Consider the following 24,189-nt stretch of genomic DNA (forward strand, 5'->3'; position numbering starts at 1 on the left):
GTACGAGCACGGAAAACCTACGCGGCGGAAAATAACACCGCTTTGACTTTGAGACATCAGTCAGCACGGCGTTGTTTCTACGAAGCGGAAGGCTCCCGCTGCTCGAGGCGGAGTGCCGGCGTACCCGGGCGCGGTGCTCCTTGCACAGCTCCGAGAGGGTGCGCATGGCGGCCAGGAGCATCTCGACATCCTTGGACTCCATGAGGCGCTGCAGGAGCGCCACGCCATTGCTGCGGAAGATGCGCTCCGCCCCAGCCTCCTCGCGCGCCAGCACAATCAGATTGTGAGCCGCCTGGAAAAACAAAAACGCGCGTGGCGCTTCGCGGTCAAGCCATCCGGTATCGCGGATATTAGTGTGTGAGGTGCTCTGTTATGGGCGTTCACATGGCCGCGCAGTGAAAATCCACTCATTTCACTCTATCTGTACTCTTATTATGGACGCCCACAGGCGATGAGGAAAAGCCACAGCTATGAAATGACTGCCACTCTACGGCATAAGCCATACGCTTTACCATTCTGTTCATTAAATGGCACCTTAATGTACAGGGATTTCCTGGAACTAGACGTGTAAGGCTGTCTGTGGGTCTGATTTATGTATTGGCTGAAACTATTTCTCCAGTAATTTTTGGGAATTATGTGATCAAATCAGCAGAGTAGAATCAGCATTGTGTTCTTTTTTTTTTTAAACCATAGAAATTGAGCTTAAAGACACACTATATTATGAAGTGATGGTGGTGTGGGTGATTCCGGCCATATTAGTGATGGCGATGCTTCCGTGATGTTAATGAATGTGATGAAGAGGGTGATGTAAAAGATGATAGACGTGACTATAATTATGATTCATAATTTATTTATTTTGGAAAATAAAATCAAGTTGTCACGTGGGCAAATATACAGATTGGTTTGAGTTATTGGCAAAAACGGAAAGTTGGAAGGCAAGCTAAATATTGACAATTATTTTTCGGATATTTCACTGGAGATTACATCCAGCATAATCAGGTTGATAACAAGACCTCACAACTTGTGTGAAAGCACTTCTTGACCCGAGTCCTTAAGTAGATGCCATGTTGTAATCGGCACAAAGCAGTGATCCAATTTAACCATTCCAGTTGATTGTAAATTGATTGGATGTGATTGGCAGGTTAGATTAGTATAAGACCAGTCTAGTTAGAGGTTGGTGAAAATAGACTACTCTAAATTATATTAAGGTGTATTGTGTTGGCAATGAAGCTTGTAGTTTTAATGCTATTGTGATTCTACTTCATCGTTTACTAGTTATTATAATTCGTAAATTAATATCATGGGGAGTAGCACAGGTCGATTGAAAAGGTTTTTTTAGTGTTACATTATCGTAGTAAATGATACATGTATTAAGTCTAAATAGCTATATTTGTTTAATCATTATGGATATAGCCATCAGGGTTCATTGAAAAGGCTTAGTTTATCATGAATTTAGTTAAGTGTTATTTCATTTAGGCAGCACTCAGTTTATAGCTATCGGCGCTGTTGTAGTTATTTAGTTTTTTTCTCAATTTTAATTGATTTCTCTAACTTAATCTCTTCAAGTAATCATTTGTTTTACACAGGACTTTGACCTTATCAAATTTAATGGTGTGCCTTTCCTGACACGCGTGTTATGCAACCACAAATAAATGAGTTGGTGAATATTTTATATACCTTTCGTGTTATTTAAGTCGTGTAATGACTTTGCGACCTATCTTGCCAATGTAACACATCATCTTAACACGCTAATATAACCTGCCCATCACATCCAAACAACGTACAATAAACTTTAATGCTTAAATTGGATTACTGCCTTTGACTGTGCCGATGATGGCATCTACTTAAGGACTCGGAAGTGCTTTCACGCGAGTTCTGAACTCTTGTTATCAACCTGATGATGCTGGATGTAATCTCCAGTGAAACGTCCGAAATACAATTGTCAATATTTTGCTTGCCTTTCAACATTCCGGTTTTGCTAATAAACCAAACCAATCTGAATATTTGGCCACGTGACAACTACATTTTATTGGCTCTGGAGGTTTGTAGTCAATAATTGGCATTACTATATACCTTCACGATCTTCACCAAAAGAAACCAATTATAAATTATAATATTGGTCGAGCAAGTCTTTGCATGAATTTTATAATTATGATGATAATGATGAGCAAGTGATGGTGGTTATGGTGCAGAGTATGGAGTAACTGCAGTTTTGATGAATGGTGATGGAGATTTGTGACGAGGTGATGGTGTTTGTAGGAAGTCTGCGTTGTAATCTGGAGGGTGTGATGTTCTTTTAGGTTTTCACCGTTTCCTTCTTGTCCTTCTCGATGCTGCTGTCGAACAGAATCTCAAACATCTGCTCCACACGCCGGTCTGTGGAGAACTGCTCATGCAGCTTTTGAGCGAGGGGATTGGTTTGAATGAGGGGACACAAGGCACTCATTTTAATAAACATTTTTTTTAATACAGGGTAAAAATATTTATAAATTAATAAAGAGGAGACTATTCTCAAATACAGAAACTAAAAAAAATTACTATTTAAATTAAACTATACATTTTATTTTACCAGGTAAGGCCCACTGGGCAATAAAGCTCTTTTTCAGAAGCGACATGGCCACAAATGAAAGCTCAACGAAATGGCTTATCATGTGGAGGGAAAAACCGGTGGACCCAGAAAAAATCCACACGACCACGGGGAGAACATGGAAACTCCAACTATACAGACGTCAGGGTCGGGATAAACCCATGACCTGTATTCCAGGCAAGGCAGTTCACATCTCGCCACCGTGGTGCCCCACAATTTCCGAGTAGAGGCCCACAGGCCCACAAAGTATAGTGGTGAGAAAACAATGAGCACCATCGCACTTTGAGCAGATAAGAGCACACACGTTTCTTGACTTGAACAAGCTTACAAGAGCTTGGAAAAATAAACAATGGTCGGTGAAGTCTCAAGTGGAGCGATGCCAGGGGAAAAAAACCGGAACGAGAAATGCTGTGACCTCCAGTGTGGTAGTTGAACACAGTGTGGAGATGACAAAACAGTCAGTCTGGTAGCGTGAGTCCTCTAAATTGGTGGATAAATCAAAGAGTGAAGTTGGTGGGAACAGTAATGATGGTGGTTGTAGCGAGAGAAGAGTGACAAGGAGGCGACACTATCGGCGAGCGAGTTACCATAGTAAATCGGTGAGAGATGGATCATAAAATAATCTGACTGCTTTACGTTTCATTTTATCAAGCACAGATTATAATTTGGGTCTGGGTGCTGCACCCGCTATATGAGAACAGTATTACAACTTTCTATCAGCACAAGCTATTAATTGACAAAATTTCAGCAAGGGGAAGCAAAGTTTAAAGTTTGATTACATTCTAATGGGCAAGAGTCAGATAGTGCAAGTCAAGTTTCCAATCACACCTTTACAGTACAAATTGGCAATATTTGTCCGCATCTGGCAGCCTCTGAATCAAGATAAGCGGGAACATTCTTCCAAATCGACAAAAAACAGCTAAATCTGATGTCTCTCCTGATCCAGGTGTAATCACTGGCAGCTGCTTGGATTTGAACCCAGGCTCTTAGTGGTGCAGGCTCAGTCCTCTGCTATAACATTAGCCACTGAATGCACTCACCTTTTCCTGAATCCGGGCGCGTAACTGTTGGAGTGTCTCCACGAACATCCTGTTATTGGGTTGGATCGTGGCACAGCGCTGCACATCCTTGTAGGCATGGTCTAGTTTTCCCAGCTTCTCCAAAGCCTGGCAGCGCCGGAAGAGCGCCTTTATGTCACTCTGGTTGACATCAATTGCTGTACATGAAAGACAAAGACTCCCGTTAATCCTTAACAGACTTGGGGCAAATGCTATTAGCGAGCACCTATGAAGGCTGGCACGGCACACGAGGAGGTGGGTGGTCAGCACAACGCCCGGACACCTTTGTCTCCCTCGTGACAATTTCTACACATTGCACGAGATACTAGTTTGAGGCTGAGAAGACCTAAGGAAGGACCAGGACCGGTTCAGATAATCATCACTGGTGTTGGCCGTGAGTGGTAAACGAACTCGGGCCATCAGGTTGTTGCACCGTGCACTAACCGCTACACCACCACTATACACACAGACGCAAAGAGAGAAACTCAATCATTACCGTACATATATGCCGATTTCAAAGCAACGCCAAATTTAATGCAACACTATTTGTTTTGCAAAAACGCCTGGATTATTTAGAATTCTGTTTCCACAATAAGCACAATAAAGAGTCAACATATATGATCATCTTCTTGGTTCTTTAGGTAAAGTCACATAGAATATGAATCCATGCAGTCACAAAAGCTTTAAATCGAAATATATGATCATCATCAAACATTGTCTGTCCACTACTATATGAATGCCTCTCCACAGGCCATTGCCATCCCTCATGTTTCCGTGATGCCGCAATCCATCTTGCTCCTGCCCATACACTTCTCTCAGTGCTCCATCTCTGCGGTGGTGATGGAGATGGCTACCGCTTTGTCACACATCTCGTGCATTGGCCATCATCTCTACTCACGAATTTTCCTGCACATGCCCGCTCACTTTCCTTAAAAGTCAAATAAAATGTTTTACATTTCTGTCTAAACATCCCACGAGTTTTTTTGTTGCAATTTTAAATTAACTATTATAACTACACATATTAATACGATTTAAAAAGATTACCTAAAATTAACATCACTCAATTTGCTAGGCATCAGCAGTTGATAACAGTAATTTTATTACATTTAATAGGCTTGCTGGATTTATTTATGTTGTAAAACCTACGCAGAACCTGCTAACAAAAAAGATTAATTGAGCAATTAAAGACCAGGATTTGTATGCGAGGTATATTTAAAACTGGAATTTGTGTTTCTATTTTTCAAAGGAAGGCAATGGCCTTCTTGTTGTGACGGACGATGTCACGGTGCTTATAATGTCCACTCCTCGGCAAATGCCGTAACGTTTTAATTCGTCACAGATATTATCATGGAATCGTACGGCTGGCTTTATACAAACCAACCTCGTGACAGGCACGCTGACAGAAAGGCTATTCAGCCACTGAAAATGTCAGTAACATTAGCATATAATGATTTGTTAAAGAAGTTAATCAGTGATAGACAAAATGTCTTGGGGGAATATGCCTCTTAACAGTTGCTTCCTTAAGAGCCGTGTCTTCTGAGTAAATACCAAAACCGAGGTAATCAATCACAGTGCATTGCATTTTTCATCAGCATAATCATTGTGCCAACTGTTGCATTCCACGTGTAAATGTATGGGCTTACGATTTACTGCCGGTGCACGCCTATGCCGTAATTCTGCAATGTATGGTATTTACACAGCCTCAGATGTGTGCTATATCAACCAATGGTGCCATGGCTGTCTTCAGTGGGACGTGGTGTTTTAACCTCTCTTTGGGCTCCCCTCGGTCAACTCAGCCTTAAATGAGTAAGCACCTTGGGAAAATGTATAAACATCAGCACTGGTGCACACCTGCAATTCAGCACCTTGGAGGCAAGGTTTGGTGGATCACATAGAGATTTGTTAAGATTCCTAACCTGCTGTGCTGCGAGCTCGCCAAGATTTGGCAGCACAGCAACGTAGGTTCATGGAGCTTTCAGTGGCATGTGCGTGTGTGTGCATTTTATGGTGCTTCCCCTCTGTGTGGAGATCTGCAAAGATGTTAATTATTTTGAGCATGATGATTGGCCCCCATCATGAGAATGTAGAATTTCCATGCACACCTGCCTATAAATGCACTCAGAATCAGAATCTTCATTGATGCTGGAGGAATCCGATGAGCTATAAAGCTCTTTATCACAGATGTCCAGTAACTGCTCAATGCAATACAACCCAATGCAGGACCATCCTGAAAAATAATCATTAAGATGGAGTGATGCCTTCATGGATAAATTAAAGCATTATTATCAAGTGCATTATCATTACCATAAATATCGATTATTAATTATGTCCTCATCACCATCAATGTCAATATCTTCATCATCAACATCATCAGAATCATCTTCACTATCTGTTTTACCTTCCCCCCACCCCCAATGTATTCAACATTTTCCTGCAGAATCATGTCATTACATCAATTATTTATTCATTAGGAAATCCCACGGAGCCAGCACTGCGCTCCATGTGTCAGGGAACGGCCTCTGAAGACGTTGATCAGAGAACTAAACCATCTGATCCCATACACAGTAGGGGGTGCACTTTTCCACAAGTTATGCTTGTTTGTGGCATGATGATCAAACCATTATTCAGTACTTTGGTTTGCAAGTGCAAACCCAAATTCAATACAACATAATGGGGTTTTTTGTACAGCCATTGGTGACCAGGTTGAGACCATCGACTCATTACACTTGAGAACACGGCAGCTGCCCAGATTTGAACCCAGCGCTCTGACCTTTGAGTTATCTCGATTTCACAAATTTCATGATCATCTTTATTTTAATTTTATCTAAATGTCTATTCTACCATTTTGACCCTATTCCTGGGAGCAACGTTTTTAAAAATCTAAATGGGTTGTGGACTTTTTTTTCTTCAAAAATGTCATCATTACCCAAATTAGCTGAATTAAGAAGGCAAAACGGGTGGTCATATCTGTTTTTGAGCTCCTCTAGGAGGGCAACACTCCCATTATCTGCATGTCTGTTTTTCTGTGAAAGGTCGTGTATGAGAGGTGTTAGTTTTAAATGGCCATGGTTGGTGGAAAATGTATCCTATTTGCAGGGTCTGTGGATGCGAGAGTGTGTAAAGCAACAGCAAAGTACATGTGCAATGTCGCTATTGCCCTCACTGCACTGTTTGAAAAAAAAACTAAATTCCTGTGTGATATTTATAAATTTTAATTACACTGTTATGCGCACACAAAATGATTTCCCGGATTTTACCCCTGACCTAATCTGGCCAAAACTGTCGCTAACAGTTAAGAACGGAGGTGCCCGTAGCATATTCTACTTTTGCTACTAGGATAATCAGACACTGACCACCACTCCACTTAGTTATTTACACTGCGGTGTTGTTTATAAAACACACACAGTCGTTAAGTAATGGGAAGGCAAGAATATTGGATAACAGCGCACTCTGTTGAAGTACATACATCAACCCGGTCTAGTCAAGGCTTTGCAGACTTATGAGTAGGATTCCACAGTATACAGTTATTATGATTCTTTGTATTAACACAAATACGATCATGCATTTGGACATTCCAAGTGACAGAGCTTGCAAAACGGTGATGTATTCAATAGGGCCGATAGAATTATCGAGTAGACATACAAAAATCGTCAAATGATATCGGGTACGTTTTTGCAAATTGCACACACGTGTTACCAGCTAAATAACTAACATGGCGTGACAGGAATGGACGACATTGAATGTGCATGCTTGTTCCAACGCTACATTCATTAGTCGGCTCGCACACCACTGTGTCGCCTGTCAGCCCACGCGAATAGACCGTACCTTTTGTGCTGTCAGTTGCCGCCTCGGCATATTTTTCCTGTGTTGACACACGCAAATTTAAATCAGAATGATTCAATGCTCTTATATATAACGCCACATGCCAAGTACAGCGCAGTATTCAAAAGCTCTGTTTTATGTATAAAAATGAGCCAAAAAGGACATTACCCTAGTTATTAAGACTTCGTAACAAATACAGGTTAGAAGGCAGCTTTAAGTGGTTTCCAATTTAAATAAAGAAAAATACTCCAAATGTGATGTCAACCCAATATTCCATCAGATGCCATGGAGAGGTCACATACAAGTTGCCACTTGCCTGTTTTTGACCCAGTTAATTACATTTCTAGTTTTGGAGCAAAGGCCAAACCCACGTAAATAACCACTCAGAGCTCCAATCACACAATTTCTCCGAATATCTTGACCTGGTTCCAACCTTCTCCCCTTAGCTTTCTTCCCCTACATCCCCCCATTTGCCAGGTCAAGCAAAAATCTAAACGTGGAAACCTTAGGTCATCCATTTTGTGTAGTACATTTGTGTTGTCCTTCCCTCGCACCTCCGATTAGCACGGCTGGCTACGTATGGTGTGAAAGAAGTTCAACGTAATACGTACAGTACATATACTGTACAAGCTCTTCATTGACATTATATGATGATGTTCTATTTCATGGCTTACAGCATATACTATTTTAAGGCAAGACATTGTTTTTATAGTTTTGCTCAGCCTGCAAATGCAACGAGGATTTTTATTGACTCACATTCGCTTCGTAAAATTGGTGTTTGATGTTCACCAATTTCTTTTGAAGTCCCATCATTCGTATTGAGGACATTACAATGTTCTTCACATTACGGTCTGATCCATAATGTGATGATCTCAGCTCAATCACTGGCCACCATATCTATGAAGACCAGTGGGACAGATGGGCATTTTCTCAACCCCACGATGCAAATAGCGGAGCGTTAAAGCCCGCTACTGAAACTAACAGCAAAAAGAAAACTGAGCCGGGCACATCCCAGCATGGATGCAGCATTGGTCCAACGGTTCTGACTACATGGAAGAGTTGGCCAAACGAATGTTTACTAGGTTTCTACTCCATCAGAAAAACAACTGTAGATACAGGAACTGTATGTCAGCAAGGAAAAAGGGGGGCGGGTGGAATAAGTTCAGATAATGATCACTAAGGAGAATGAGAGAGATTTTATACAGTATACATATTCACCATTGGAACCTTATTTGCCAGTAAAAAATATGATAATTGTTTTTTTACCCTTCTATCTGGCAACAAAACTGACACCTTTTTTACAAGGAGTTATGTTTGCATAGACCACAATACCTGCAGTCATAATGCAAACAAAAAACATAACTCTGATAATGTGCACTGTCCTTGAAGTTGATTGGTCCACACCCGAGACAGCTTTCCTTAGAGCCTAGTCTCACATGGGTTGGACCAGATGACGCCAAAAGGAACACAACTCAAAGACAATGCACCATCAAGGTATGAGAGCTCGGGGTAAGCATTTACACTATAGGAACCTCATTTGCCAGTAAAAAATATGATAATTGGTTTTTTACCCTTCTATCTGGCAACAAAACTGACACCTTTTTTTACAAGGAGTCATGTTTGCATAGACCACAATACCTGCAGTCATAATGCAAGCAAAAAACATAACTCTGATAATGTGCACTGTCCTTTTTTTGCATTATGACTGCAGGTATTGTGGTCTATGCAAACATGACTCCTTGTAAAAAAGGTGTCAGTTTTGTTGCCAGATAGAAGGGTAAAAAAACAATTATCAGTATACATATTTGCACAATTGATTTTATGGATCAGTTAGTGCTGTGATAATACAGCACCGTACACATTGTCCTGTGGGATTACAATGCTCTTGTGAGTTCTCCTGACATTCTGTGCATCCTTAGCACTTGTCGACAAATATAATTGGTGTGCTTTGATAGGTATGCTCACCGTCTTCAGGTAGCAGGCAGCACGGTTGCGGTACAGAGTGGCCAGGTCGCTGGGGGTCTGGCACACCTTGATGGCCTTGCTGTAGCAGGAGATGGCACTGCTGAAGTCGCCCGCTTTGAAGAATCCATTGCCCTCCTCGCGCAGCTGAGCCGGGTCATCCATCTGTGGATGGTAGTTTAGAGAGTAGATGAGCTTTCTGCAGTCTTACAATGAAAGTATAGGGTAAAGGCGCTACACTGGAATTGCGTGCTTATGCAACTGTTGGAGGAAGGGCCTCCAATCGAAGGAGCCCCTCTGGTAGGAATTAGGCCTATGAAATCAGCTTGTGTGAAGGTGGTGGCCGGATTCTTATATCGTGGGATTACAGTCGATGGTAGCAGCTCAGGAGGCCATCATTTAGCAGTGGATTGTCCATGGCTGATAAACGGGACGTCAGTGCAATGCTTGAGTGAGTATGTTTGAGCGGCTTATAGTATGGTGGTTTGTACACGAGCTGATGTCCTGCTGGGACATTTAAAATTGCTTTTGGCTTCTGTTGGGATGGCTGTGGCATCTGAGCTTATGTAAATATATGTCTGAAATAATTGTTGCCCCACTATGTGAATATTGCATGACATCAGAATTCGTTTAACTTTTAATGGAGCCGTTAGACTGTTTATTGAAAATGTCAGTAAACTCGGGTCTGTCAGTCCATTAGTCCATCATGCTATCGCAATAACTACAACACCCATAAACCAATTTCTATGCAGCTTACCAGACAGCTTATCAATACCAATTCTCAGAACAATAACGTTTGTGGGTAAGACTATGGTATCTATTTTTTCTCAATCCTTTGAATATGTTTACATTTAGTGGATGGCCACTCCCCTTCTGAGGAGGGTGCCAATTATGTCAGTGCAGCACTCAACTGGACACGAGGATTAATTTGGTCAGCAGCCACAGCCATTTCCCGTTCTCATTATCGAGCATGAATCCATCCGGTCTACAGTAGAGCACAGGAAGTTTATAGCACTTGCCTCACGTCAGCTGTGGATCACCAAAGAATTATGTAAAGATGGCCATGTAATGTTGTGCCTTCAATGTCTAGGAATCGTGAGTTGCTGCATATGAAACTAATTTCCGTGTGATATGTAAGTTTTATTTTTCTGACTTCAGTATCTAAAGACATGCACAAATCAGCGTGACACTAGTTATTTAAATAGCACTTAAATTTTATTTTTTTCAATCACCAAAATGTCAAAAAAGTCACCGTGAAATACCTCAAAATCTATTGACGTGTAAGCGTTAAAATATTACAATGATAGAATTTTGAAATATTTAATTATATCTGCATGATTACAAACACATTTCAAGCACAAGTGCCCAGAAAGTTGCTTCAGGGTCTTCCTGTCATCTGAAAATGTGAAAATTACTGGAGGTTTATTCGTAATAAAAGTTTTTTTGGGTTATACCGCGTTAGTAAGGTTCTTCACGAAAACAAAAACGTTACAATTAGTTACTAGTTCAGCTCATCGGTGTGTTGCCGACTAAACGCACAACATTTACAACTAGAGTACGACGTTTCGCTGGTAATTACAACCAGCTTCATCGGGCGATTTTGCCAATATTATGATTAATATATTATGAATAATATTATGAATAATATATTATGAATACTATTGGCCGCAAAAGCGTACGTGTCAAACTGGAAGTTTCTCATTCCTTAGAACATCTTGGTGACTAACCCCAATGTGTACCAGAGAAAGTTCACGGAAACGCTGAGGATGGCATAGAATGCTGGCACCATCCTGCTCATTTGCACGTTTGGAAATGCTGTACACTCGCGTTTTTTCTGAGATCCCATTTGGCTGTAAATTTTTAAAACAATAAAAATGTATGGACATTTATACCACTTTGGTTAATACATTTATTAGATATACGAAGTGTGTTGAAATATGACGGAAATATATTACAAGGATGAGGGGAATAAAACTAGTTTTCCTGATGATAAAGTGTATGAAGAGTAACGCACTTTATCTGGCTTTTTGTTTAACTACTCCCATTAACAAGGCACTGTACAGGGCAAAAAATGTGATTCAAATCAATTGCAACCAATGTGTGAATCCCATGCTCCTTAATCTAAGTTAGGTCTAATTGCCATGTGCGAGCTCACACGCTCGTAGCCAGGTTGCATCCACCCCCGCACTCAACGCGAAGAATTCACACAACAAACCAGAACACTTAATCATGACCATTAACATCTCACCGTGGTATTGACCGCCAGGCTTACAGGAGCTTTTGTCTCCAAGGACGAAGCGAAAAAGCACACCTCAACGCAAACGAAAATATATATATTGTGACGTTAAGATTTAAACCATAGCCTAACTTAAAAGATAAATCACGCTTGATACAACCCATCCACTCGACCCGTCGCGAATTAAGGGGAGTCAGCTGAAAGGTGCTCGGTGTTGCTGTGACTCATTCGAGGCGTTGCGTGCAAACCCTTGAAGGGAAACCAGTGGCGGCTGAGCCACGGCGTGTCCAGCCAGGCAACAGCAACTCTGTGCTGACAGCGACACCCCAGTCTTCATGTTGAAATATGTAACATGACACGGTAACAATTGCGATAATCATCTGAAAAGGGTGAATCGTAGAGCAAATGAGGGTTAGGGAAATCATATTAACGGTTCAGCAAAGTGAGTGGGATTGGGCAAGAGACGTCGCGAGAGTGGATGAAGCTGACGGTCAAGACGAACGATGTTAGCGAGCACCTATGAAGGCCGACACGGCACACGAAGGAGGGAACAGACCCACAAGGACGTCCACTGCAGAGACGGAATGATTCAATGATCTCGTGTGCAGTAGCGAGATTGCTTGTTTTGCATCACAGGACCATTAATGAGCATATCGTGGCTGACGACAACGATATGTTAATAATTTTAGTGCTTAGTTTTACCAACTTTTACTTGGTGAGGAGGCCTTTCAGAGAAGCAATAAGCAACCCACTCAAAGGGAAAGACAATTTTAGTCCTCATGAAGCTCCTCCGATCAGCATGGTTGACTATGTACAGTGCGAAAGAAGTTAAACACACAGACGCACGAGCTTATCTGCTCATTACATTGGATCAAGCAGAAAATGGGTCACGCGGCTTTCAAATAACGGAGATTACGCGAAAAAATGGGAAATTGGCGCGGCTTCTCTCAATCCAACAAACCAAAAACCCCACTTCCAGTTCAAGTCGTCGCATCCACAAGGGGGGGGGGGGGTGCAGTAGCTGCTGCTACACGTGCAGTAGCTGCTGCTACACGTGCAGTAGCTGCTGCTACACGTGCAGTAGCAGCTGCTACACGTGCAGTATCAGCTGCTACACGTGCAGTAGCTGCTGCTACACGTGCAGTAGCAGCTGCTACACGTGCAGTAGCTGCTGCTACACGTGCAGTAGCTGCTGCTACACGTGCAGTAGCTGCTGCTACACGTGCAGTAGCAGCTGCTACACGTGCAGTAGCTGCTGCTACACGTGCAGTAGCTGCTGCTACACGTGCAGTAGCAGCTGCTACACGTGCAGTAGCTGCTGCTACACGTACAGTAGTAGCTGCTACACGTGCAGTAGCTGCTGCTACACGTGCAGTAGCTGCTGCTACACGTGCAGTAGCTGCTGCTACACGTGCAGTAGCTGCTGCTACACGTGCAGTAGCAGCTGCTACACGTGCAGTAGCTGCTGCTACACGTGCAGTAGCTGCTGCTACACGTGCAGTAGCAGCTGCTACACGTGCAGTAGCTGCTGCTACACGTGCAGTAGCTGCTGCTACACGTACAGTAGCAGCTGCTACACGTGCAGTAGCTGCTGCTACACGTGCAGTAGCAGCTGCTACACGTGCAGTAGCTGCTGCTACACGTGCAGTAGCTGCTGCTACACGTGCAGTAGCAGCTGCTACACGTGCAGTAGCTGCTACTACACGTGCAGTAGCTGCTACTACACGTGCAGTAGCTGCTACTACACGTACAGTAGTAGCTGCTACGGGCCCCGCACTTTCAACGGCCCCGCGCTAAATGCTTTCGAGCTATCAATTCCGGTTCAGTGATTCTGCACTTGCTCTATTACTATAATACTATACCGCCTTCGACTTTTACGAACGACTGGGTGTTTAAGGATAGCGATTTGTCGTATTATCTGGCTGTATAGCAAATGAAAATAAATCAATTACTTTACTGTGCAAGTAAAAATGTGTTTTAATATTGATGTGTTTTTATTTAGGGCCCTTTAATAACAACATATGCTCCAGTCCCCGCGTGAAAGTTCGCACTGCGCGCACATTGGCGAGCCCCCCCCCCCACCACCACAACTCGTAGGGGCTGTCAGCTGTGAGCTGCGGGCGAGTCGGCAACAGGTGGGTAAACATGCACGATTCAAGAGCCGCGGTGAGCCATTCCTTAACGGCAGGCTGTGGGGGCCTGAACATGATTTTTTTCTTTAAAGTCCTGGGGAACAAGTAGGAGTACGTATTTCTATCTCTGCGAAGGCTGGTGATTGAATTCAAGGCCCTGACCTCCCGTCGTGCCAGTGAACCGATCGTGTCTGTAGGCGGTTGTAGTTGATGGTGGTGGTAATTTTGGTTGTAGTGCTGGCGACGGTGGTGTTGGTGGTTTTTGTGATGTGGTGATGGTAATTATTTGGTGATGCTAATTTTCACTACGTGCTTGTGTAAGCATCGTTGAAATTCGGGGCTGGTGGTGGTGGGGGGCCAGTGGGCAAAGTTTTCCCACAAAGGTTTTTGGGGGGCACAGTTTATAGCTTTGCCCTGCCATCTAAAGTTGGTGGGGTATCTGCCCAAATTCTCGGCTCCGTTATCTTACACAGGCCCATCGCGCTATAGGGGAGAAGACTGCATCTAAGCAAGCATCAGTGTATCCCTGTACTTTAAACGTCGTTTTCGAGTGGGGGAGGACACGGAATGCTGGGTGAGAAGTGTGCGGAGTGCACACGTGGCAATTAGGTCTAACGTAGATTAAGGAGCACGGGATTCAAACACTAATTGCAAATGATTAGATTTAAATATTTAAGCATCCTTTAATGAGTACGGTGCCTCACTCATGACAGTTCTTAGGCTAAAACGCAACATAAATTGTATTACTCTTTATACGATTTATTATCAGGATGAATCCCTTAATCCTCGAGTGGAGGGTGACCATGCAATAATTACCATGTGTACTTTGCTATGATTAAATTGTAATCAGACATTGCTCATGTCAGGCTTTATAGCTAGTCATTTTATAAATTACAACCAGCGAGGAAACATAAGAATATATAGGTCAGGAATTAATAAAAAAAACTTTTAAATATGTCAGGAAATAATACATTTTGCTTGGAGCCTAGTACCATTTGGGCGAGTCAATATAAGGCTTTGTCTTTAAAAAAAAATCCTGTTACCCAGGGCTCTCCACCTACAGCTAGCCAGGCACTGGCGGGACAGGATCTACATAACTGTTGATGGGTATCGCTGTAGTTTCCTTATGAGTTATGTTTGTGAGTCCTTATCGCAATGCTGTCCATTCAGTGTGAAATTACTAGATCAGTGAATAAAATATTGCGATTGTGAGTATAGTTACAGATAAACACATTGACAAGCATTTTCCCATCAGGTTAGATTAAACTGCTTAAAAGAATGAAGATTATGTTTAGCCATTCAATAATGAGGTAACTGTGGACACACACTTCAGTCTCCCTCAGGCAATGCCTTCTGGCATTTTCTGAGCTGCAACTTGTGCTGTCTCCAGAATGTTCGGAGAGCAGCAGCAAAGGCACTTGCGTCAGTGTTTAGCAGCTGACGTTTTACATCCCGTCACACTCAGCCCTTGCGTGGCCATTTAATCAGGACATGGGTAATGTTGAGGTAATAAACTCACGCACACCGTACACATCTGAGCTTTCATGACTGCGAAAGCTTTCAGAACTGAGCTGAGGGTAAATTCCTATTCACAGTCCAGCTACAGAATCTGGTGATAATTCTAAAGTGTACCGATTATCTTAGTTTTATGGGCAACGGAATTGATATTGTGTAAATGTTCATGGTGTTATGTTTGAGAAGCTACATTGCGAGAAAACAATGCGACTGACTCACATTAATAAGGATATGAGTTCAAGTTCCAGTTGAGAATCAACTCAGCCCTTCATTCCGACACGGTCAATAATATATGCACTACTTTGTGTAAAGTCAACAGCGGTAGACTTAAACTCTCCCTTGCCATGGTAATGTGGAGTTTCCACTATCAACTCAGAATTATAAACAAAAAGTGAAAATAAAGCCAAGCTTATTCGAGCAGGAAACCACTTGTGCTATCTAAATAAAATAATGTATTCCTTCATGGACAGTGTCACGCTGTTGGATGAAATTCTCATAACGTGTTATCCTGGCGGGGGGGGGGGGGGGGGGGATTGACCATACTTCAGTTCAGAAACTACCACCGGTATTATTCAGTATCATATATTCAGCCTGGTGGTGCTGCATTTGAATACCTGATCACAACCCAAATGTTTTGGGTTTAAATCCCTGTTGGGAGTCAACTCATTCTATAATCCCTCCACAGCCAATAAAATGAGTGCCAAGTCAACATTGTTCTATGGAAACACTGACCTCTGCCATAGCGATCTGGAATCTTCCCACTGGCTCCGGGTCACCAACAGATATGAAAATTGTCCAATATCATTTAAGTATTCAGATAATGTTTTTGAACTGTACACAGGTATGATATACATACATATGTTGTATGCAAGATAATTAAAAGGTATGCTTATTTTGCCTTGTGTGACGTACCCATTAATCAAGAGAGATATACTAATGGTCAGGAGTGCTGTATTTTCTTATCTGACAATATGTCCATTGGTAATTGCATTCTTTTTCAAGAATTATAACAAGTTGCCAATGCAGTGATTCTGGATAATTTCCCCGCGGGAACTATTTTTCTGGCATCCCAGAAAGACAAATGGCCTGGAGCCACGTGGTGCCTTGCTGATTGCTGACACAACCATTCCACCGGATTAACATGAACATTATCTAGAGAGTGTAGTTTCTCCGAGCGTTTGTGATACAAATGTTTTAACATTGGGATGTTTATAGTTTGATAAAAGACTTCCAAAAAAGCACAAGCATACAATCGTGCACTTTATGACGATTGAGTATCTGCATTGAAGACCGATGGAGTTTAAATCCTAGTCATGAGTATATCGTGTACACAACAGGGCTACAGCTTCGCATTCACTCAAACGAGTTTTTGGCTATCATTTCGCCCACTCACGCGATGGCCGTATGTATGAATTTTGGAATGAATGTGGGGCCTATTCCTCACTGATAAGGAGGCCGTTCTCCTCGCCATCCCACACTTAAACAAAGACCCAACGTCTACAGATTGCGGAAACTGGTGGAATCACGTACACGAGATGCATCCTTCTGTATTTTCTTTTTTAAAAATAGAAAATGGAGACCAATTTACTCTGTCACACATTGTAAAGGTGTGATTCAATGAACCATGCAAAGTAAAATTACTTTAATAAACTTGGGTAGGGGGGGGGAGAAGCAAACACACCATGTAAGACAAAAAAATGCAGATTCACATGGGTTTATTGAAACGTGGTCATGTTTGGAGCAAGCCGATTCATCTCAAGGACGTGTGTTTTTAACGTGTCCCATGCCCCATGTGGCTATGAGGGACACAGTCATTCACCAACAGTACTGATAATAGGCCCAAAAGCATGACGGGCCCACCTCCCGCGAACGTTCCCATACACAAGCATTAAAGCAGACCGCTCAACATGCTCCACTTCATTTTAAAATCGTACCTAATGCTGCACAAACAGGATGCGTAAGTAGGATGCGTAAGCTTGTTATGTGGAGGAATCAGCTACTTAAGCCAGCAACAAGCTTTCACTTAATCACTTAATACGCTACTACGTCACCAGATAGAGCTATGAACATATATGGTCATGCTGAGAAACTGCCCAAAGATTAAATCCTTTTTTTGTACTACATTACCACGGATATCTCCAGATTACATTACATCAATAATCAATATTGCACACCAAAAGCCATAGTATTAATTGATAACGCTAAAAGCATGGAGATTCGTGCACAGCAATGTAATTTTGAAGGAGGATGTGTGAAGTATAATACTTTAGTTCTCACCTCAGCTTGATGAGACTTGGCGACCCTTGTCTTTGGAAAAGAAACCAGCAGAACTCGCTGCCTTTTCAAGTTTTCTGTGGAAGGTGCCACTGGCAGGGAAAGGGGGTAACTGCGTGGCGTTAATATTCAAATAATGACCTAAATGAGCGGCACTTTAAGAAGCTTTGTACAAAATACACATGAGACATTCAATTGCCTTCAAAGTGCCTGCAAAAAAAAACACGAGAGTGCAAAAATAATGCAATGTCTAACTTGTTGTGCATTGTAACTCCCCCTAAATTAGTGGAAGTGTCCGTGCAGTGCATGCCTGTTCCAAATTTATCTGCCTCTGATAGTGACAGCTGCGGGCTAAAGATAGAATAATCGAGAGCTTTCTCGCAAAGGAAAGAATCAGGCAGCTGCACACAAAGACTTCGCACAGGCCCCATTCATATGCAAGACGATTTCATCGAAAATTCACGTCTCTGATTACCGAGAGTGATTTAACTCATATACAGCACTGTAATTTATTAATATCTCTTTTTTTACGACTGGGTTTGCTAAAATAAACATTCAAATGTTGATAATTACGATACTCTATATTTAGTTAACTTACTGAAATAAGTTACGTCCAAATATCTGTAATATTGGAATTAACAATGTTTTTTTTATTACTCTAATTCAGATAGATCTTACCCATAACGTTCAGAGTTGATTACTTAGCTATGATTTTTTGTGTACAATACTTTAATTTGTTGATTCAGAATGTTTAGTATTTTCATTATCACTTACTTGTACACGGTACATTAATGGTGCTATTAGACTCGTACAGTCATTTAAATGATGTCCTGTCAAGCGCTCCCTCATCACTCTGACATGAGGTCTGGAATCACCAAGGAAGATTACTTTATTTGGCCTAACAAGTCATTGACACTTTAAGCTCTGTAAAGAGCCATCATCAACCTCCTCCATCATTTCAGCCCTTATAAAAGGGTTATACTAAAGTACGCGAGCAACATAATTTGTGTACATGCTTGGCAGTCACTTGTGACCAAGCTGAGACCATTAGCTCACTCCATCAACTCACTCCATCACTCGTTATTTCCCAGATTCACACCTTGCATGTTGCCAGTGCTGGCTCCGTTCTTGATAAGACACCTCCGGTTAGCACGGTTGGCTACGTACGGTGTAAAAGAAGTTCAACATACATACATTATGAGCCACTCACTCATGTACATTTATAAAGAAAAACAATTGTTGAGATACAGTACAGTATATATATATAGCCCCAACATGTCGCTTTACAAATTAAAGCTTTCCACGATCGAGGTTGTCACTCTGTGTGAGAAAGCTACAGATTGCTTCACCAAAAACAAATAAACTTTTCAATCAGTGGGGCACTCTAGCAAAGCAATATCTTATCCGTGGCCCTTTTACCACTACTGTTTTATTATGCACACCTGTACCACCCGTCATTCAGAGTTTATAGGCAGGGCATGCTGTGATTGTGTATACCCAGAAGGTCGTGGGCAGTGAGTCACTAAAGGTTTCCTATTATCCACCACTTATCTGAGGAGATGATGTTGGTGATGATGACGCGGTCAAGATATTTAATGGAATGGGGTGTTGGAGGGGCAGGCACCCTTTGAGAGTTGGTGACCACGCAGACAGGAAATGGCAGAGTGAACTGTGACCATGCCTGCTTGAGAAGACCTCAGGGATATTGACTATGCAACAATCCAACAAGATGAGAAGATAAATAAGTAAATACTGATGATGTTGTGCTGGTGACGAAGATGATGGATGATGATGTTTGATGATCCTGTGTATATATAATTGACTTAGCTGCTGTATCCAGTCGCTGTCGATGCCATCGCAGCTGTCAGACGCAGCAGCACACTCTCTACAACCGTGCTATAACTAAGCAGCAAATAAATCCCGCTATCCGCAATTAAGGTGTACAAATAGGCGCAGTACCGTAAAGCATGAACAATTATTCTTGTTAGCCATTGTTTTTGTATCCATGAGGGCCTGCCCACGTAGACATACTGCAGAGGGCCACGGAAGAGTGTTGAGGGAATGGTGCGCGTTTTGCCGTCGACAAGTTTGTTATGCGACCTCCCCATTGTCTATCCACTGCTGGATGGAGCCATCGCCATTTTGGAATGGTCTCGCGATGCACAAATACACCTCGACCCTGCTTCAACACGCCAGCTCCACGGGGGGACATCCCCTTGGGCGTATTTTCTTCTTTGGTTGCCGCTCTGTCATACAATTGCAACCCTACGCAAGACGAGCCTGCTGTAGCCAATAATATTGTACGTTGGCTCGTGCTCTTGGCATGGCTACGATAAGTGCGCAAACTGCCTGAAGTGCTCTGTGTTATCTCTACAGCACCCAGTGGGAGCCTGTAAGGGTGTCACATGCAGTAAAGCACTAATTAGTGAGTTAATGTTTCAAGAGAAAGAGACCACATTTTAAATGCCCGTATTTCTATTCTTTGGAACACTACTTAACAATAGCTAGTTAGTCTCTCCATAGCAGATGTATGCCCAGCAAGTGCTCCTCGTTGTATTGACCATCAAGAGGTTACCCGCCAAGTTAACCTCCCAACCGTAATTTAATCTCTGTGACTTGTGAATGCTCTAATCACAGTGACACCCGGCTAGGTTTATAAAACTTTGCTGTCGTTGTACTGGAATTATGTTGTGCCTTTATGTAAAATGCAGTACCATATAAAAGGAAAATTATTCCAATCCCCTTTAAAGCATGAAGTAAAATAAAAAAAATAGATTGGGGGATATAAGGTAGCAAAATCCGTGTGAAAATATTTATTTTAATTACAATAATAAATTCTGTGACATTCAAATGGAAGCTATGAATAAAATTTAGCACGTTTTGGGGGTTAATCCCTGCAGGTTTAACTGTTATGGTTGAATTTACAAAATTCCATAATGGAGAAGTCGAGTGGTGTGTCCATACAAGGTAAAAATAAAGCATTGGGTGAAGAGAAGGGATTTACAATATAGTGGAGATAGGAGTAAGGTTCTGGATGTTATCACGGTGGCAAGATGTTGCCTGGTATACAGGAGGTTGTGGGTTTGATCCCGACTCTGACGCCTGTATGTTTGGAGTTTGCATGTTCTCCCTGTGGTCGCGTGTATTTTTCTCCAGGTACTCCGGTTTTTCCCTCCACATTTAGAATCAACATCACGCGTTTAGAGTATTTGGCTGCTGTAAATATCCACACAATAAGGGACTTCTTTGAGCTATCATCTGCAGCCAGGTTATTTCTGAACAATGTCTGCGTATAAGGCAATAAGAGCAACTGTATGGCTACGAGGCAGCACAGCACAATATAACAGGGGGAAGGGTCAGGTCTAAGATGGGGGGCGATTGCCGCAACCTGTAGAAAAGACACTGTGTACAAAAAGACTATTACGGTATAATTAATGCAGGGCAATATTGAAAAGGATTGGAAGTTTCCGGAGTGCTCGCAACCCCTTGTGAAGTTTCTAGATCCACCTCTGGCACAGCGAATCATCATTATAAAGTTCCTGCTTTGCACATTTCTGCATGTGCAACATTCCATTGTTAAAGTCCCAGAAATATCCCCATTGAGAAATGTTCAGCCAATGTGTTCTGATTCGGTATTTAGCCATGTCTAAAATTTAATTTGTAAATAAATGTCAATGTTCTGTGAATGAACGTCTGCCCATGTCAAACTGGTTATCCTGCACGTGGTGGAGGAGGCTTTCGCGTGGCTCTGTGGTTAGCGCACTACTCAACCCGAGTAAAATTTCTGGTCATGGCTAACATCAGTGGTGAGTGAAATCTTATCCTGTCCGAGGCATCATTCTGCACTAAACATGAAACAACTCCCATGACCATCCAGCTATAGATAGGCACAAAGATCTGTAAATTATATTCACATTCAATTCGGCTGGTGATATAAAAAATTTATATCGAGGTGTCACTGTACTTTAATTAATGTGTAAAAACAATTTGTTTTTACACATTTATGACTGTTTCATATTTAAAAATGTACTTGAATAATAAATGAAGCCTGTTTTATGTATGATAATTACATGTTGGAAAGCCATCCCAGCTACGATATTGATGGTGATTATAAATTAATTAAACAACGAGTCAATAGCCATTTGTTTATGACACTTTATTATGCAACGCATCGAATTTATAACAGGACATCATAATTACCTTCAGAGTCTATTTATTACAGCCGCCCTTAACACTCAGCTCAGTTTAAGTAGAGCAAATGGTCCGAATAACAGCAGATTAAGTACAATACACACGGCTGGCTCATGCAAAAGCCTGCGAAAGGACAATTTAGAACTCGTGTATCCACAATATTCCTCTGGGAATTTAATATAAGTGGTTGCCATCACAGGGCCCCAACCATTAAGCAACCCCATTCACTTTCATCCCACGAGACCACTCCTGCTGGTTCCCGTCAAGAAGCCTATTTATAAAAGCCAATCTCAAGTTTCTCCCGTCATCTATCAAGTGGAAATCGTGCGCCATCAAGGTTATATTGCAGCATTAACAGGACATAAATGCAAGTCCATGCAAATGGATAAAAAAAATGTACATTTATACATTGGAGACATGTTCACGTCATCGATGCTTTTGTGCAAGTGAAAATCGAAGTTGATAACTCAAAACACCAATATAGTAATGCATTACAGGAGTTTTTATTTATTTAGGAACAACTGTCTGGTCAAATTCCCATCATTTTGGATGTATTTGCCAAATCTAAATCGAGCCCAACTGGATTAAATGCAATGCAGTACTGTATTCTGTAGCTTTTCATTATATTCATAACGTGCCCGCTACGTATTGACTATTGAAGTAAAAATAATAAGAATGTTCTGCAGATATATTGTCTGTTATACTCGAGTACAACATGTGTTCACTGAACAAGCAAATCTGAACATTACCTTGGCAACATCTCACATGAAAGACGCAAACACCATCATGTCTCTGTGTTGTGTTTAATAAGCGATGACAATGAGGATGTATAACATGATGACGGCTGTGTGGTCAGGAGGATTGCACTTGATGTGTTGTTGTGAAGAGGCGTAATGTATGTACTTTGAACTTCTTTCGCCCCGTACGTAGCCAATCGTGCTAATAGGAGGTACAAATGATGCAGTGGTAATTACTGGTGGGGGGAGGGGGGTGAAAATGGGATCATCAGTCAGGCCATTGTCATTACTCTTTGTGACATAGAGCCGTTGTCGAGCTGTCAGATTACGCAACCTTGCGACCCATTCTGGAGCTGAAGCTTCATATGATCGCACGTCAACACCTGGGCAATTCATATTTGGCCCGGCTGCTCAAAATATGTGTTTCAGGAATTTTTCAGAAATTTAAAGAAAAATGTTTGTAAGTCACGTGGTCCGATTTTCAAGTTCTCATTGTTTCATGATTCAAGTGAAACGCCTCTCATCTACGTTTAAGTGGGCCTCGCTGTTTGCAGATAAATACATTCTCAGATGCGAGGAGCTGGCATGCTATTTTTTCTGAGCATAACTCCCACAATCCACAACATTAATCACATATACTAGGATGAATTAGTCACGCAACCTCTTTTATCAATTACAAATTTGGGAAAATAAGATGGAATTAGTTTCTGCCAGTGGCCACTTTTGGATGATTCCTTTAATTTGTGAAACTTTGCAAATAACTGAAATGCCCAGAAGAGGGGAAGTGCGGTGGCGTAGTGCTGCGATGGAGGTGTCGCGTGCCGTGCATCACGATTGCAGCAGTAGCAGCATCATTAACAGTACCTCCAATTAGCATGGCTGGCTACGTGCGGTGCGAAAAACGTTCAAGATACATACTACAGTTATTGGAGACAGTGATAAGATGACCATCAGCTGATCCTGATCTTAAATCTTTCATCCTTATCATCATTATCAGGCAGTTTCTCGATTGCTGGTTGCAAGCCTCTCAATGCCCTGCCCACAGTAATGAGTAATGCCACGACCCAGCTTACCCCTAAACATGGAACCGTTCTTATCTCGCCATCTCCACCGTGGTCGTCCTCCATGGCGTGTTCTCTCGGACGTGCCTCAGCAAGCGAATGATTGAGCTGCAGAGAAAGCTAAGGTTTGCTTGATGATGCCGATTTGTGAAATATTCATGCCCAACGTTGAGGATATTGCAGTTCAAAGAGTGGGTACATGAACCCGTCTCTGCGGGTCTTTGAGTTGTATCACCTTGCGTAAGTAGGTTTTTATACAGATTACAGTATACTCAACCGTTTCATATGTAATAAAGGACTCTTTCACAGTGTCGATCTCCGTTGTCCTTTATTTGGGTTCGTATAAATCTCGCTCCCACGGCGTCCTCGCTCAGGCCCGCGTCTCCTCCGTCGAGCACTCCGCAACCACACTGCTGCTCCGCTCTGCCTCGCTCACGGCCAGCCTTCCACAGCCCGCTAGCCCCCCTGCGCCCGGACACCGATGGCCGACGGTGCCGAGGTCTCCCAACACGTGGCGATCGCGCCACCCTCCCAGTACTGCCCAGCGTGGCCTCCTCCCGTTTCACTCCGTCTTCTCTCCCCGATCCCTTCCGGTTCTCCCCCTAAATTCTCTC

General features: G+C 42.3%; 1 protein-coding gene across 1 annotated transcript in view; it reads right to left on the reverse strand.

Moving 5' to 3' along the window:
* Window positions 1-24,189, reverse strand: part of LOC133346962 (protein unc-45 homolog B-like) — a 57,736-nt gene that overhangs the window by 16,884 nt on the left and 16,663 nt on the right. Inside the window, exons 2-8 of the mRNA XM_061558809.1 lie at window positions 18,686-18,745; window positions 17,590-17,678; window positions 9,433-9,594; window positions 7,471-7,507; window positions 3,628-3,803; window positions 2,309-2,398; window positions 125-292 (exon numbers count right to left, since the gene is read on the reverse strand). Coding sequence (XP_061414793.1) covers window positions 125-292; window positions 2,309-2,398; window positions 3,628-3,803; window positions 7,471-7,507; window positions 9,433-9,594; window positions 17,590-17,678; window positions 18,686-18,745 — 782 coding nt within the window. The remainder of the gene's footprint in view (window positions 1-124; window positions 293-2,308; window positions 2,399-3,627; window positions 3,804-7,470; window positions 7,508-9,432; window positions 9,595-17,589; window positions 17,679-18,685; window positions 18,746-24,189) is intronic.

This window comes from Lethenteron reissneri, chromosome 25, assembly GCF_015708825.2.
Source record: "Lethenteron reissneri isolate LAM-NWPU_2019-01 chromosome 25, ASM1570882v1, whole genome shotgun sequence".
Taxonomy (NCBI): domain Eukaryota; kingdom Metazoa; phylum Chordata; class Hyperoartia; order Petromyzontiformes; family Petromyzontidae; genus Lethenteron; species Lethenteron reissneri.